The 17664-nt window shown below is 40.2% G+C and overlaps 2 protein-coding genes across 3 annotated transcripts; one reads left to right on the top strand and one right to left on the bottom strand.

Moving 5' to 3' along the window:
- Positions 1-372: 372 nt before the first annotated feature.
- On the bottom strand, positions 373-8077 carry ywhag2 (3-monooxygenase/tryptophan 5-monooxygenase activation protein, gamma polypeptide 2). The gene is made up of 2 exons (XM_014973225.2): positions 7635-8077; positions 373-3413 (listed from the first exon to the last, which is right to left on the bottom strand). Exons 1-2 carry the CDS (start codon positions 7719-7721, stop codon positions 2757-2759), a joined length of 744 nt encoding a protein of 247 aa, XP_014828711.1. The 5' UTR covers positions 7722-8077; the 3' UTR covers positions 373-2756.
- Positions 8078-13591: 5514 nt separating this feature from the next.
- On the top strand, positions 13592-16285 carry LOC106907487 (RIMS-binding protein 2). 2 transcript variants are annotated; one of them, XM_088012084.1, is made up of 5 exons: positions 13592-13904; positions 14958-15114; positions 15479-15600; positions 15697-15768; positions 15865-16285. In XM_088012084.1, exons 1-5 carry the CDS (start codon positions 13683-13685, stop codon positions 15928-15930), a joined length of 639 nt encoding a protein of 212 aa, XP_087868210.1. In that variant the 5' UTR covers positions 13592-13682; the 3' UTR covers positions 15931-16285. The 2 variants fall into 2 exon arrangements, with proteins under 2 accessions (XP_087868210.1, XP_087868209.1); XM_088012083.1 differs by having other exon boundaries at positions 15479-15768.
- Positions 16286-17664: the final 1379 nt, after the last annotated feature.

The raw sequence follows: 17664 nt of genomic DNA, 5'->3' as shown, positions 1-17664 counted from the left end.
TGCAGCTCCTCCTCTGTGCTGCAGTTTCCAAGCTTCTTCCTGGCCACACCTCAGCTCCTTCAGACTAGCCAGCAGCAGTTAGCAAACTGGTAGATGCTAGATTATAGGAGCTACTTCTCAATGCAACGCTGGTAAAAATATTGTTAAAGGTTTAATAGAAGAGCCATATTGTAATGACTTCCTGAAGTTTCACAAAGAGCAGGAGTTTTTAAAGAGACAGACGTCCTATTTCTTATTATAACTGTTACTGTAACAGTTGCTTGATTAATAATACTTACCCTTTAATGCCACTAAATAAAGAGGGATGAGCTGCGTTGACGCAATGATGCCAATACATGGCTAAAATAGACAAAAAATGAATATATAGCTTGATAGCAATAAACAAATAACTTTAATGGACAACAGATGGCAACCAAAAGAATAAAATAAACTCTAACCATACAGGCTGTATCCTCAGTTTCAGCATTAGATCAGATCCTCTGGATCAAACTACCTCATAACTTGTACATGCATGATGCTGAGTCACAGAAACAACAGAATAAAAGCCAAATAAGCAGAAAAAACTGAATGAAAAGTAAAAAACAAAAAAAAGGAGCAATGCAAAGTCTCTTAGCAACGATGAAAGTCCCAGACATGATTTTCTTTTACAAATAACTTTTAAAAAAAAAGAAAAGAAAATTGAATTATAATAAAATCGAGCTTTTGGAGCTTCGATACATTTAAAAATAAATCAAAGCAGCTGTGGCACACTGTGAGCTCATGCAGGCTGATTCAGGATGGAGACGCATAATTAGCACACATGAACAAGGTTGTGTTACTGGCCTTAAGGCTTCTGGTTTCCCTCTTAAATCCATCAAACCACCAATTAAAAAAATAATAAAAGTCGATCAACCTGCTGTCCATGTGATATATTATTAATCTATAGAAGTAGCAGCATTAACAACGACAAATCTGTTTAGCAGCTTTTTTTGTGTGTTTGTTCTGAACCTTTAGTAAATTTTCTAAGCGTTCTCTGTGGTGTAACATTGTGCATTAGTGTTTAATGTGCATAACTGTAACATGCATGTTCAAAATACAATAGATTCCCTTTTTTTTAATGCTAGAGATTTACTCGCAAATGAGGCATGTAGAAACGATACAGGCACGGAGAATAAAGCACATGAAACAATAAAACGAGCTACGGACGAAGGGCTTCCTCTTAAAAGCAAAGTGTACTCACGGGTGACGACACAACAATACACTGGACCACTGAGGAAATGGTGCATGTATAATTTAGTCATATTCTTTTTTATTATCATAGCTATTATTCCGGTTCTTGTGCAACTGCTACATAATGACTCACATTCAAGATATTTTTGTCACTCAGGAAAACAGCTAAAAGGTATAAAAACAAATAGAAAAAAAATCAGAAACAAAATATGGTCCATGTAGGCGGATTCGTAACGGAAACATTGAGCCTGGAAACATCACCATTGTCATTTCAAACTGGATAGCATGACAGAAAAAAAGTACTTAGATACTGTTCAAAGAACAAAATATATCAATCATTCTTCAAAGTGAAAAAAAAAAACACCAGTCGATAAGATTAAGTAAGCACTGGTGGGTTATTTTTTTTCTCTATTTTTTTGTAAATTATCATTTTTTTTCTTTCATTAACAAATTAAATACACATATTGCATGTCACTAAAGCAACGCCCGTTACAGGTCAATTTTTACGATCACCATTTTGGTATAGCAAATCAAAAATAAAATAAAAAATAAATTAGAAATTAAAAAAAAAATCAACATTAGACAAAGCCTGTTTTTTTTTCTCAATCATATGAATACTTAACACCCACAGTATAAGTTAATAAAGTCAAGCTACTGTATATAAATACATCACCAGCATGCACAATATTGAATAAGCAATATTATTGTTGTCATCTTACACTGAAGAAACAGTATAGTAGGCATGTGCATTTAATAAAACGAACACAGAAGTAAACCACAAACTCTGAAGCTGCTTTAATCTGTTATTTTTTTTGTCTTTTTTTTTTTTCCATTTTTGTAATTCATTTCGTTAAGTCTCTGCCTTTTAGTAACCCTCGCCTCCAAAAGAATCAGTGGCTCCAATAACACAACAGACTTATCCGTAAGATGCCAAAAACATTTAAATTAGCAGTAAGGGAGCTAATTTTGACCTAATTTTCAAAATGAAATAATCGTGTAAAAATTTAGGGGATTTTTGCTGATTTTTCTACTTGTCAGAATAACATCAACAGCTTTCAGGGCCCATTCATCTACTACTGGAACCAATGCAGCCTAGTTTTTTTTTAGTGAGACCTTTTTTTTAAATTCCCCATTCAAGCATTTTCTCTCTCAAGTGACTCAAATGCATCTCTATCACGCAAAATCTAAGTAAGCAGCTTATCTTGACAGAACAAGATCAGTTCCTATGCCAGTGTGAGGCTGCCATTTCAATCCAACAACAACCACTTCAGGCTGATTGACTGACATATCAGTGGTTTTTGGCAAATGTCAAAGAGAAAACCAAGAAGACGGAGGCCCCACCTCTCAACTGTCATATATATTTCTATATATATTTGAACTAAGATTTTAACCTCCCACTCTCACCTCTCTTTTGGATTCTTTTCTTTTAACACATGGAAAAATAAAGAACTGCTGCTGCGGTAGTTTCATCGGCAAAAGCGGCTGCCAAAGTCCACCGGCCCTCCGTAATTTTTTTGACTTTTTGATTTTCGAGGTGAGGCTTCCCTTTAGTTGTTGCCCTCCCCGCCCTCGTCGTCCTGCTGGTCACTTGTCCACAGTGTCAAGTTGTCTCGGAGCAGCTGCATGATGAGAGTGGAGTCTTTGTAGGAGTCCTCGTTGAGGGTGTCCAGCTCGGCGATGGCGTCATCGAAGGCGGTCTTGGCCAGATGGCAGGCCTGCTCTGGGGCGTTCTGGATCTCGTAGTAAAACACAGAGTAGTTGAGAGCCAGGCCCAGGCGGATGGGGTGGGTGGGCTGCATGTGCTCCTTGCTGATCTCATGGGCCTCGTTGTAGGCCTTCTCCGAGGACTCCACCACCGTGGCCCTCTTCTCGCCGGTGGCCACCTCGGCCAGGTACCGGTAGTAGTCGCCCTTCATCTTCAGGTAGAACACCTTGCTCTCGTGTTGAGTTTCGCTGCAGTTCTTGATCAGAAAGTTGTCCAGGAGGTTGAGCACGTCCTGGCACACGGCCTCCAGCTCTTTCTCAATTTTCTCCCGGTAGGCCCGCACCATCTCAATCTTCTTCTCATTGCCGTCAGCGGAGGTTTTCTGCTCTATGCTGGAGATCACCCTCCAGGAGGAGCGGCGGGCTCCCACCACGTTCTTGTAAGCCACAGACAGCAGGTTCCTCTCCTCGTTGGACAGAGCCTCATTAAGCTCCGTCACCTGAAAGACAGAGCGCGAATACTGTTAATTCTGAAGAGCCATGCCAATTAATCACTAACCTCTCTCACAAACTGGATCTGCCTGAAACCAACACAGAGAAGTCCATATCTGAGATGCTTCTGGTCATTAAACCACCAACCAAGCTGATGACATGAGCTTTCAAAAAGCAAGTCAACTTCGTGGAACCAAAGAGGCATTTAGTTGAACTCCAGTTGCTAAAGAAAAAACTTACACTGGTTGAAGTCCAGTGATCAATTCAAAGTACTTCATGAAAATTTTACTAGCAAAAGGAAACATTCCTTTTCCATCATCATGATGGAAGATGATGATGGAAGAAATCCTGAGCTTCAGGATTTTGGTTACTAACCGAAATCAAGTCAATGCATTCGCATTCTAGCATTGAACGCTAAAGATATTAGAAAAAAACTTCTAGTGTATGGACAGCTGATCAAATATTGCGTCCAAGCAGACTTTTACGGCATTGCTCACCTTGAGGTTACTGATATAAATTTGTTATAAAAGTATTACTGATTGCACTTTAAAAATTAGGTAACTTTATGTTATTAAAGGTAAAGTTTAAACAGTAATGATTTCTTGGTTAATGTCAAGTTGTCATAGCAAAGACATTTTGAATAATGTCAACTTCATATTAAAAGTGTCATAATTTACCGAATGACGCTTTATGACAACAGTCATAAATATTCATGAAGGCTTATTCATCTTCATGACATGTGTTATGACATGTTTATGACAGTGTCATGACAGTCTTATTCAACCCCCTTCAAATAAAGTGTTACCGAAACTCGTTCTAGGTTAGGTTTAAACACACCAGTTGGGTGAGGAGCTTTTCAGTTTGATTCAGTTTTCTGGCAAGCAACAATCCCAGCCTAATTACCATCAATGATGGACTTCAGTGTGACTCATTCAATGTGTGTTAATGGAAAAAAAGTATGTGTATGACACAATGGTCCTTAAATACCCTAACCACACCGTCAATCGTCACTATGCCAAACCCTCAACCTGCAAAGTCAGCTAAATCCTAAATAAATCGACTGACACAGGGCTGTTACTACTATGCTTGGCGTCTCTGAGGTGTAACCATGGCAGGTTGATTCCAAGCCCTCAATCACCTTTGATCTCCCAGAGTAATTTACAAAATTAAGCCACCATGGAGTAGCCAAGGAGGCAGGGGCAATTGAGTGTTATTTCTAAGATAAGAGTCAGAAACCTCTTATTAAGCACACATCATTTCAGTGCAGTTTTATTTTCCATTGATGAAACGTCCTCTGGCTGAATTCCAGTGACTTGACGCATCTCACTGCAGTATCTCCAGTAGGCGTTGGTGGAGATAAATAGTGAGTTTGAATTACTGACTCACCTTAAATCTATTGGCCCTATGGTCACTGTCGAGCCACAAAACCTGCTCACCTCCACCTCCGTTGGCCGATATGGGGTTTTGGCAACCATGGCAGGAGTAGGGTCACCTCAATCTTCTCAAGTGACTAAGGGTGCATTCACACCAGCCCTGTTTAGTTCACTTTAATTCAACTCTAGTTCATTTGCCTAGAAAATGCAGTTTGTTTGGAGTGATGTGACCAATAAAAAGGTCCACTAATAAACCTAGGCTTCTGTTCAGTTGAAGTGAACTCTGGTGCGGTTTGAATGCATATGTGAACGCCAAGCGGACCAGAGTCCACTCCAAAGGCATGAAGCAGCCTGTACCGCAAGGCATCCTGGGTAAATACAAATAAAACAAATATGAGAGTCGTGTAATGTAACTCAATTTCTTTTTATAGGAGCTTGCGCCCAGTGTTTCCTTCAGTGGTTCTTGGTGCAGCGCCACCACAGGCAAGGGCGGGAAACTGTTTTTCTAAAGGTTTGGGGGGGGTTTTATACAATGCAGTGTGAAAATGAACTGTACCAGCTGAAAATGTAACAAAAGTTGCGATTTTGGTCCCCAGTTGAACCATGTCTACAGCACTATCAGGTGTGAAAACACCCTTAAAAAGGCTATAGAACATTCAAAGCCCTCCAATGTATTTAGGAGGGGAAAAAAACTCCCCTCCAGCTTCCTTTTCCTCTGATTCCAATGAAATCAGATCCCTGAGAATGAACTTTAATAATGATTTCACTGGAGGGAAGCAATCATTAGATTTTTCTAGCTGTACTCATTTGGCTGCCGACCGTCCTTCTTCCACGGCAAAGAGGATGAACAATATTTCACTCATCATGCGCAATTCCCAGTTTCCATGGCAATCCATTCATTTAGTGCACCAGTAGTTCCAGCTGCCACGTGTGCAGCTAATGCCAGCTAGCGAGAAATGATATTCAAGATTGTTGGGGGGTTACCAGGAAGGGTTGCAGGGTGAAGGGAGAGGAAAGGCAAGAGAAGGAGGGACAGAGACGGTTAATGTGCTCTCACGGGGACTGGAGCAGGGAGGTGGGGGGGGCGGGCGGCTGCAGTGTAAGTGAAAACCGTGACTACACGGGCGGTTCACATGTCCCAGTGACCTTCTCTCTGGCTCAAAATGACCTTTTTACCTTTAGTGACATCACTCTGAGCCGAGCCTTTATATTTAGACTGCATAGGTTGGATCGGACCGTAGATCTGGTCGGGTTAAAACTGATCACACAGAAAACACAGGTAATGCCTGTTTGCTATGGGAGGAGCAATTATTTCTCATTTACTGTTCAGTGCTCAGGATGGAGGAAGGTGACATCACAGCAAGTGGGTGGAGAGGGGATGGACTCGTCCAAGCTTCCTTCGACTCCTCAGTGTTAAGTTCAGGAACAAACCATTGATTGGTTCAATTCTTAATATTCTGTAAAAGAAAATGTGCTGGTATCAATATTTTTGATGATTTCAAGTGAATATGCTTTAGTTTTAGAGCATATTTCTCATGAGGCTAACATGAAGGCGACAGGGCCTCCCCGTTCCGTGGGCCGCGATGGCATAGGGATTTCCCTTGGTTAGAGGCTGTTTGGGCCCAGTTTGGACCTGCCTGACACAGCAGATTGGACAGAAGGGAATGGAATCCCTTCTTGCAATGATAAATGATGCACGAGGTAGTGAAACGGTTTCTTCAATTAGCAGAGATGGTTTTAATCTGGGTGTCAGCTCAAGAATGTTGCCGGTACCAGTGACACAGCGATTTTTTTTCAATCCTGATATGTCATAAAAGGAGGCAGGAGAAGAAAAAAGGAAAAAGGGAGGAAGAGAGGCAAGCAGACAAAGGATCTGTTCTCAGCACTGACCAATAAAAGCTGAGGAGCTAATATGAGACAACCCATCCATGTCATCCACTTCACATCAGCTATTACACCGTTAAATCAGGAGCTGTTAACCTGAAAACGACTCTGAATTGCTGCATCAGATGCACGCCGAGGAGATGGCAGAGGAAGAAATCTGCTCAAACTGACTCACTGCAGTATGACAGAGAATGTTCCAGAGAGAACCTGCTGAATCCTACCTTTTGTTTCAAAGGAGAGAGCAGCTCCTGTTGGGTGTGTTTGAGTAAAAGGTTGGATAAAACATGTTGAAAAGGAGCAGTAGTGTATAATTAATGACAAAGACAAGGAGAAGGAGGAGGAGGTGTGGGAGTAAGGTGGGGGGAGGGAGGTGGTGATGGAGATGGTGGAGGAGGAAGAGGAGGAGGAGGAGGCAGCAGCAGATGATAGGCTTTCTTTTTTTTATTTCTGAGGAAACTCACATTGCTCCCAGCACCTCTTCCTCCCAAAACGGAGGAAAATGAGACAGAGCAGTACCGGAAGATTAAATCATGAATACGACATTAAGAAATCTGTTGATGCATTGCAGCAGCACCGTCACTCTGATGCCGGGCTCCTGTCTCAGTCCACAGATGAACATCAGGGCCTGCACACGTTCTCATTGTAACATCCTCTGAGTCGACAGAAAGGCACCGCCCAGTGAGCAGCGGCAGTAGCAGAACAAGGCCTGGACCCGACTCAGAGGACAGGGGTAGGGGTGGGGGAGGAGGCGGGGGGGCTGGACCCAACTCAGAGGACAAATGGGGGTTGAGGGGGTGAGCTGCAATCCAGCTGATGACAATGTAATAAAGAGATTTACAGCTATATTACAGCAGCTGCTGAGTGTGGTAGCTGTTAAAACGGAGCTAACAAGAACCAGAAGCACATTCCCACCCATCCCTCAGTCATCATCATCATCATCATCATCCCCCCCTGCTGTTGGATTGGACTTACCGACTTCATGGCTGCTGCCATATCATCATATCTCTCTGCCTGCTCGGCCAGCCTGGCTTTCTGCACCAGCTGCTCGCGGTCGACCATTTTCTCTACTGGTTAGTGCTGGGAGGGGACGGGGGGCTTTGCTCGGTCGAGCTGCGCGACGTGGGCTTCGTGGATGAAAACGGCTGATATTTGAAATCGCAATGCAGTGAAATCCTAGGCGAAGCGAGTGCTGCAGCTGTTCCCTGCTGTCTGTCTGAGGCTCAGCGCAGACGGGACACCCTCTCTCCTCTCCCTCTCTTTCTCTCTCTCCTCTCTCTACCCCCCTCCCTACATGCCTTCCTCGTCCTTCTCCTCCTCCTCCTCTTCCTCCTCTTCACACACTCTCCATGGGCTGCGTCATCACTCGGGAAGGTGGGTGTCTGTGCAAATGATGTAACACTCCATACATGGGAGACAGACAGACATGAGCAGGAGGATGGGGATGGATGGCACTGAAGGCCTTCTGGGAAATGGAGTTTATTGAAGTGGCAGCAGCATGCTGGTGCAGAAAGCAGGGAATCAACTGACAGTGAATGGTAAGCTGTTATAAGACATAATCGAACATAAAATACATTTATAGGGTGTTCTTTCTCCACTGGTAGTCCAGTAATATTTGTTACATTTTCAGCTTTGAGACCCTTTGAAAAATATGTTCCCCTCCTCGCCTGTGGTGGCGCTGCAACAAGAACCACTGAAGGAAACGAGAGGAAAACCTCTGAAGAAGATATGAGCACAACTTCCTTTCTTCACAAAATGTAAACAGATGGAGTGGCCTCCGATTTTAGCAGTAGTAGAATTTCTCTTTTTGTCTTTGCTGAAAGACCATGAGCCATTTCTCCTGCTAGCGCGAGACTTGCTGTATTTACCCAGAATGCCCTGAACTCTAGCTGAGTGGTTCAGCGTTCACATATGCTGTGAACGCTGAACCACAGCGTTCACAGCAGAGTTCACTTCAACCAAAGAGGGTGTGGTTGTGAGGCCTTGTGGCGTTACGGGGATTCGAGGGGGTGGAGGTCTCATGCTGACCCTGATGAGATGTCGCCCTGGACGGATGCCCATGTCACCCATATCAGAAACTGCACTGTGTATGTGCTTCAACAGGCCTGGGTACTTGCATACCAAGGAAGTAATTGAGCCATTTTGATTCAGGATTGTTGAACCAGGCGCTCATCTAAATAGATCTTAGTGCAACTGACTGGCTTCAGAGCTCATATAATTAGCAGACAGAGTTCACCTGTGTGTAATTTAACCTCAGTATAAAAACAGTTGTCTGAGAACATCAGAAAACAGATGGCATCATGAAGACCAAGTACCACAGCAGACAGGTCAGAGAGGACGTTACGGAGGAGTTTAAGGTAGAGTTAGGTTGTAAAGTTATGTCCCGAGATAATAAAGTATATGCCACAAAATGGGAAATTAACACCACAAATACAAACCTTCCACAACTCATTAAGAAGAGATTTAAATAACACGAGGGTGGTCCCTGATTATTGTAGAGAAACTGCAGAAATTCACACTTTTGGTAAGAAAATTTGCTGAGAGTTCACCAATAAGTTGCTTGCTCTCAAAATCTGATCCATATAGAGGAATAGCAAGAAGAAAGACATTCTAAATCTAAAAAAATCCCAGCCCATAGCTACATAGACGAAACGGTAAACCTGGGGAAGAAGCCTGTCTGGTCAGATGAGACCAACATCAAAGTTTTTGGCCAACATACAAAACACCACAAGTGGAGGAAAATCAACCATGTAGATCCCAGCAAGTTTCAGATTTAATGGGAAGATTGGAGCTACATTTAGTTGTGTCCTGAAAAACAAAACTGCTTATTGGACAGATTTTCCAATAATGTCCTCCTCAAGTCTCTTGAGCTCCTGCTCAAAATGACTTGAGACTTGAGCAGGAGCAGAACTTCACCTTACAGGAGCAGAACAATTAGAACAAAGGGACAGTTTAGATTAATTCACTGGCATATGTTAGTTTGCATACACTCTCCATTCAGTTAACTCTTCAGACTTACCAAAAAGTATTTGCAGCTATCATTGAGGTGATGTCATATTTTGTTGGTCTGTGACATAAAATTACAATACAAAACATTGACCAAAAAGTAAAAAAAAAAATTAAAAAGACTCAGGGTTAGAGATACTGATTTGTAAACCTCTATAAAAGATTTCAGCTTGAACAACTACTCACTAGAATATTTAATATCTCTCATTTTATTTAAAATTTTGATTTTAAGCCTCAATTACAACTCTAGGTCATCAAGATTTGTCATCGTTTGATTTTGATATATAGGGTAAAGTAGAAAATTTGATTAATTTAAAATCACCTCAAGGATTTTTCTACTGTAACTGTTTAAATATCAATAGGCTTTGTTTGTATTTTGATCTGGAGATATTTTGATTTCAGATTCTTAATCCGACTGAGTTTTTCTCACCATGCTCTCTCCCAACCTGCAACTTTAGCTGTTACAGCTCCACCTTCTGGTCAGGATCAGTAAAGAAACCGTGGGACTGTTAGTAAAAACCTGCTCGAATGAAACTTAAGAAAAACTGTTCCAGTACAAGCATTAATGATTTAGCTTCACTTTCTTTACTTCTTTCACTTCTGGGGAAATTCATGTGTTACACTGTGCAAACATTTAACCTGATAAAACAAAATGCAGAGTAATTAGGTAGGATAAGCATGTTCTGAACTGGCTCCTTCGAGTATCGGGTGTCTCATATCTGATGTGACTGTGTGTTAATATTTGTGTTCCCAATAAACCCTCTGGATTAATCAGAAAAATGTTGATCACTCTTGAATTATATTGTCTCTCATTTAAAGTCTGGAAGAAAAAACTACAAGAACACAAGAAAAAAAATATTTCTACCCATCCATCCATCTATTAACTTGTGCTTTTCCAGGGTTGGATAGCATATCTCTGCCAGATAAAAAAAATACATGATAGCCAGTGAAACAGACAGTGGTAGTGGAAAGTGAAACAGATTCAGAGCTCTCGCTCTGATGTCACTGATGGATCTCAGTGACATGATTTTTATTCTGTTTCCTACATTTCTTCAGATTGGGGTATAACCTGTTTATTTTTTTGTTGTTTTTTTTAGCATATTAGCCGACATCCTGTTGTCAAGCAGGTTTTGTTTAAATTGCTTCTTGAATCTAAAGGCCTGTAGCCTGAGTGGCTAATGTGGTTAGTCACGGTAAATTCATAATATAACAAGAGGCAAATAATTTTTAGAAGAGGATGGATTTGAGTTTCTGTTAAGAAAATAATCAGAACAAATGTCTGACTTAAAATCAAATTTGTTTGGTGACATGTAAGCGTGGCAGTAAAATCTCTAGGGGAAGCCGGGGTAGCCTACATACTTTTTCACTGTAAGTAATTACAATTTAAACAGTACTCTGAGTACTTTTCTTTTGGCACCTAAATTTCAGGTTTCACCAGCATACCTAAGTAAATGATTTTGGTCTGCCTGCCCAACATTATCAGTGGACCCCGTCTGGCAATGTCTTACAAAAGTTTCTGGAGTTTGTGAATGCTCTGCTGTTCAGAGCGAGACCACAGAAAAACGTAGCAAAGCACACAAACCCCCAAATTTTGCAGCGCTCTAAGAAGCCACAAGGTAGTTTATTTTTACACTGCAACTGAAATGTGTGGTTTGCAGACTGGGTAGCATGATTTGTGTGAAATAATCAGCAAGCTTCATACATTGCGCATTTATTTGGTACGTCCTGTTCACATACTTAAACTCCTGTTAGTTTGGGTATGGATTTTATTTTTTGATGACAAAATGTCAGCAATTGTTAGCAGCTCTTTTGTGGGAATCATTCTGCTTGGACGCTGACATTGGCTAGTGGTAAAAGTTTCGTGTTTAGAAAATCTTGTTCTGGTGGGATTTCTTGATAGTTACAATGCAAGTCGATTTGAGGTTTTGGTGAAAAAAAGTGCCAAGCTGAGCTGCACCCCATTCAGTATTCAGTTGTTTATTGTTTAAAATGTTCACATACTAATGTCTTCTTACACATTTTATCCCTAGAAAAGAAATGTATTTATTTGCACTTAAAAAACAAAAATGTACAATTTTAAGAAAATTCCTACTGAGGATTAAACTAGGCTTAATAACTAGTACAGCCCTCGCTGTTATGAGTAGAGTTAAAACAACTTTAGTGAGTAACCACTACTGGTCTGAGTAAGGTTTGCTCCACGTTTCTCTCTAGGATGTAACATTATTAAGTTTTTTCATGTTCAGTCCATTTCAAATCACAGCATCTCAATAAGATCCAGATCTGGGCTTTGACTCAACTCAGGATTTTCCATTTTTGATTTCTTTGGTGGATTTATTGGTATGTTTTGGGTCACTGACCACATTGAAAGGTCAATTTCTGCTTCAGGTTTATTTTTCTCACATGTTTCACATTTTCCTCTTATATAAGTGCACCATGAATTTTATACGATGTAATCGAAAGTGGATGTGACCATGACACATCCACTTTCATGCTTCACAGTTGTTAAGAAGCTCTTTTCTAGGACTGCTATAAAATGTCCTCAGTTCTGGTGTCTAAATAATTCAGACTCATCTGTCTAATGAACACTAATCCTAGAATCCCGATCTTTGACTATGTTCTTTCTGGCAACTTGAGGTTTTTCGTTGTTCTCTGAGAGTAAATGTTTCCTGTTGTTTTGTTTTTTTTAATTGTTTATTAAGAAACAAATACTTAAGAGTGCAGTTGAGGATTAAAACCTCTGTAGTCACAGGGCTGTAATAGTGAGTAGTGTCTCCTGAAACATTTTGTTGAGAACTTACATTTGTCTACAGCTGCTGCTAATGGAAAAAAAATGAATACAGTGCAGACACTGTATTGCAACTTAATCTAAATACATCTGAGAATAATATTATTTAAACTACGGGCATCATTAAATTATTGGGACAGGAAAATGAATGCAAGGATAATTTATTAGCTAGTTACTGATTAGCTTATTAGACATTTCTTTGCTCTATTGACCAAATTTCTTCCCTTGTCAAAGAAGAATTTCTGTTGCCAGTTTTGACAGATAATAAAGCTTTTCTATTCTATTCTATTCTATTCTATTCTATTCTATTCTATTCTATTCTATTCTATTCTATTCTATTCTACTCTAGCCTAGTCTAGCACAGCCTAGCCTAACCTAGTCTAGTCTACTTTTCCTGGGTTCCTCTTGAACATTGACTATGAATAAATTTTGAAACCAATACAATTAACGATTATCTGTTAGCTTGTGTTGGCATATTACATGAAATCACCATAAAGCACATTGAGGTCTGTGATTGAAACATGACAAAAATGTTGTAACGTTCAAGGCGCTCTATGTGTGTGGGAAAACAAGTCGGACATGTCCAACCCAGATCTTTCAAAATCAGTTTTCCTTTTACATTTCAGTCCATCCATCACAGAACCTATCAAAACTTTTGTTTCTTTTAGGAGCAGCTTGTCACCTGCCCTGCCAACTAAAGGTCAAGAGAGGAAGTGTTTATTTCCAGGGCCTGTAAACTGGGTCAAGCCATCTAAGCAGGAAGTGGAAGAGTTTAAAAAATGGCCCTAATCAAGGCAAAGTATTCACACTGTCATCTTTACTGCAGACAAACGGTTCAGATTGAATAACTGTGCTTGACTCGTCATAGAATTGATTGGAAGTTATTTAATTTTATTTCTTAAACAGTTCTTTGTTCAGTATTAATGTAAAGAACTCCTAAACGGTCACTACATACTCCACATTTACCTTCTTGTTGTCTCTAAGATGCAAAGAAAAAGGTAGATCATTGACTCGATGCTTTCAATTGAAGTCTTCCCTCTCATTTGTTTTCAAACTGCAGTCTTACTGAACAGTCTTTGCTGAACTAATGAATTCATCTACTTGCTTCAAAGAGGATTACAGCTCCTTCTGCTTAGCTTAGTTACCTCAAATTAGGATGAAGCTAAAGAGAGGTCTGCTGTCTACAGCAGCCATCTGTCTGCCAGGTGGACGGTTGGGAGCTGCCGCCGCCGATGGAGACCAGACTAGAGCTGGATGTGTTGATATACCCTGACGAGGTGAGGGTCGCCACCCCGGAGGACCTCAGGCAGTGGGACCTGGAGACCGCCAGCCAGGTCTCCATCCCCACCGTTCGACTCTTTGTGGCGCTTTACCCGTACAACCCGGCCGCCATGTCTCCCAACCCCGACACGGCGGCGGAGGAGTTGCCCTTTGTGCCAGGCCAGATCATCAAGGTAAAGACACTTCACCGCCATAAAAGGTTTTATGTTTTAGTGATTCTCTGCAACGTGTGTTGTGCTTCCTCATTTTCAATCTGCAAAGAGGTTTCTTTGAAATTACATGCTGCAGCTATTTCCTGTTTGTGCAGACCCACTGAACATGTACAGAGACATGAACTCTTCTCTTGAGTTCCTGTAACTGTTTTTTTTTTTTTTTGCTGCTCATTTAGGTTACTTGCCGCCGTTTTTCACTCAGTTCTCGGTCTCACCCACACACACACACACACGCACACACACCCCCACGCACGCACACGCACACGCACACACAGGTATTTCTAACAGTATTAGAACATTCGGTAACACTTTATTTGAAGGGGTGTACATAATACTGACACGACACTGTCATAAACATGACATAACATCTGTCATGAACATAAAGAAGTCTTTATGAATGTTTATGACAGTTGTCATGAAATGTTATTCGGTAAATAATGACACTTTTAATGCAAAGTTGCTGTAAAAGTTGCATTAAAAGTCCATTAAAAGTGCCAACTTTACATGATTTTGTAAATTATGATAATTTAATGCAAAGTTGGCATTTTTAATGGACTTTCAATGCAACTTTTAGAGCAACTTTGCTTTGTTTTTTTTCCACATTAAATAAGATGGGCATTTTTACAAAGATAGAAAAACAATGTAACAGTGTGAGTTTTCTAATTATATTTTTATTTACATGTGAATGAAAAAATGAGGTCAATTTCTTCAAACGGCAATCAAACTCTGCTTTTTGCATGTTTTAAATGGTACGTCAGTAATTCATGTTCAGTATTGCGTTTCGAGTCTTTTAATGTGGAAGGCCTCTTTGTCGCTATATGCTAAAATAAACATTCTTAAAACTTTAACTGGGCCACTTCAGAACATTAATAATTTTACTACCTGTCAGAAAGTCAGGAGAAACACCTTAGCAAAATTAGCAACCTGACAATGTTCTGAAAAAGCAACCTAAACAAGTGCACACATTAGTATTTGAACAAAGAGGTGAGACGTGCGGTCTGTGTGCCTCTCCAGGTGTTTGGAGACAAGGACTCTGACGGTTTCTACCATGGAGAGTCCGGTGGTCTCTCCGGCTACGTGCCAAGCAACATGGTGGCTGAAGTCCCAGTGGACGACGAGTACCTGAAGCACGTTCTCATGCAGCAGGGTTTCCTGCCTGTGGATCACGCAGGTACCAACGCTTCATTTTCTGCAAGAAGATCAGACTGTGACAGACAATAGAGAGAAAATGAGCCTAAATCAGAAAAAACTCATTTTGCTCTCAAGTATCTTTAATGTTGTTGGCTGGAAAAATCTGATTAGAGCTAAACCCTCTTCCAGTTCCTCTGTGCTCATGTGCAAGGTTAGCTTAGAGCAGTTTGCTTTATGTAGGAAGTGGTTACAAAAAAAAAATATTTAGCAATTTGTCTTTGTGGGTTTGTAAGGCAAGCTTAAGATTTAAATACAGCTTCTCTACTTGTTTTTTCTTCTTCTTCTTCTTTATTTTACTCTTGTTTTAATTTCAAGATTTAATTTCAACATTTTCTGCAAAACAGGTATGTCTTTAACACCAGAGCTAAGCGATGCTGGCAGCATTCGTGAAGATGTGATTGTTAGAAGAATGGTGGCCTTATTCGACTACGATCCATGGGAAAACTCCCCCAACATCGACAGTGAAGTGAGCGCTTCAAAAGTCAAACTAACCACCGATTTCTCGATATTACCTATCTGTAAGGGGGTCTCCCACCCTAAAATTAATTTTCTTGGGTTTCAGGTTGAACTGGGCTTTCGATCCGGAGACATCATTTACGTGTTGGGTGACATGGATCAAGACGGTTTTTACTTTGTGAGCACAAACTCTGCTGTGACTCTATGACTAATTTCTAATTTAATGTTTGCATAGACGTTCATTTTTCTCTCTCTCTCTCTCTTTTTTTTAAAGGGAGATCTTCACGGAAGACGAGGTTTGGTTCCCTCGAACTTCCTGCAGCCCTTACCCTGGAACTAGACGCCATGCTAACACCTCTGCTACTAATGCCAAGTCACAGACACAATCAAATCAGCAGCTTTTACTGAGAAAATGTAAATATGTGTCAAATATTTGTATATATTTTTATTTTATATAGTAGTGTTGCATTACTTTTGCTGTAGAAAGCCTTTAAAGTATGACAAATAGCCCAACACAACAATCAGGATGATGAACAATGAAGAGAAACAAGTTATAGGATAAGATTCTTTATTGATCATTTTAAAGAAAAACTGCAACTCACCTTATAGGGGGAATAAAAGACAATTTTTAAAACCATGTTTTATTTAATCAGGAATATATTCTTTTGTAATCCAGTAAAACTATTTCCAGAGAATTTAACTTGACGGATGTCTGGTGACTTCTAGCCTTAAAAAAATACACTTTTAGTCACAGCATTGTGCAGACCAGAGTGTATGAATGTAGTTTGCCTTACATTGTGTTCATCTGCTTTCTGTAACATGCCTACTCTCGGATGGAAGAGATAATAAATAACATATTAAAACATTCACGTAAAACAAAAAAGCTCAGAAAACCCGAGTTAAAGCAACAACTGCAACATCATGCTTCCATCTACAGATCAGAGTTAATCATTTTCTCAATAAATATTACCAATATTAACATCAATCTGTTGGTTAATAGAACATTGTACAAAGTGTACAAAGGTTCAAATCAAGCGTATGAACTTCGACATCATCCGGCTTGGTTCTTCTTTCACTCTCCTCTGCAGCTAACAGTATACTCATCCATAAAGTAGGAAACACTACACTGTATAGTGAAGTTTAGTAGTGCTTTCTACTTTATGGGTGACAACACTGTATGTCAGTATCTTCTGGGTGCTCCCGCTCAAACTCCGAAGACCGACGGTGAAGGTGAAGGCTGGTTTCCACAAACTTCCAACTCAACATCATTCAATTTAAACAAAAAAGCTACTGCAGCTTAGTGTATAATCAAGTTGATAATGAAGCATGAAGCATGTAAAAAGAGACAAAGCGGTAAAAAACAAGTTTCTTGATGATTAGATAAACCCACTTGTCAAGATCTTACCAACGTTTCGACTCCTGAAGAAGAGAGGAAACCCAGAAGTGAGCGCGATCTTTTTATTAACCCTGTCTGAGCCACGTGGTCAACACAGGAAAAGCTCACACACACACGCACACGCACACACACACACACACACACGCACACACACACTTGTGGTTAGTATGCTGAAGTGTCTGAACACATCCTTAAAGCTGAAATAAAAGTTAATTGCCATAAAATAGAATGTTTTTCTATCTTTCTTTATGTTTTTGTTTTCATTATTTGGTTTTTGAACTTGTGGCTGATGTGACTCAAATTACTCATCCATTTTGTTTTGTAACTTTTTGATATTTCATCCTAAATACTAAATAGTTCAATTGGATGTTCTTTGATGTTGCAGAAGTGTCTGAATTCATGCACTTTCAATGATCGCTCTTTTGTCAGCTTGAATGTACAGTTAGAAGACACTCATGCGTAGATGAGGATGCAAATTCAAACTCTGAACCCATGAATGCATCACTGCTGCTGCTGCTGCTGCTGCCTCCCTTTTAAGGAAATAACCCTGAGAGATGAAGCCTTGCATTGGCGGCAAATTTGGACTCTATTGATTCCAGACATCAATAAAAATTCACATGAAAAAAAATATCAGAAAGCTTAAATTTCAGGAGAACTTAAGGTTAAAAAATAAATTTA

This window comes from Poecilia mexicana, unplaced genomic scaffold (genome assembly GCF_051168715.1).
Source record: "Poecilia mexicana isolate PSO_F unplaced genomic scaffold, ASM5116871v1 scaffold_13, whole genome shotgun sequence".
Classification (NCBI taxonomy): Eukaryota; Metazoa; Chordata; class Actinopteri; order Cyprinodontiformes; family Poeciliidae; genus Poecilia; species Poecilia mexicana.
The sequence above is the reverse complement of the archived record's forward strand: the minus strand, read 5'-3'. Positions and strand labels throughout refer to the sequence as shown.

Excerpts from the sequence above, each read along its gene's own strand:
- ywhag2 (XM_014973225.2), bottom strand. The coding sequence starts at position 7,721 with ATGGTCGACCGCGAGCAGCTGGTGCAGAAAGCCAGGCTGGCCGAGCAG. Across the intron at positions 3,414-7,634 it reads TGGCAGCAGCCATGAAGTCG|GTGACGGAGCTTAATGAGGC; the intron begins GTAAGTCCAATC and ends TCTGTCTTTCAG.
- LOC106907487 (XM_088012083.1), top strand. The coding sequence starts at position 13,683 with ATGGAGACCAGACTAGAGCTGGATGTGTTGATATACCCTGACGAGGTG. Across the intron at positions 13,905-14,957 it reads TGCCAGGCCAGATCATCAAG|GTGTTTGGAGACAAGGACTC; the intron begins GTAAAGACACTT and ends GTGCCTCTCCAG. Across the intron at positions 15,769-15,864 it reads ATCAAGACGGTTTTTACTTT|GGAGATCTTCACGGAAGACG; the intron begins GTGAGCACAAAC and ends TTTTTTTTAAAG.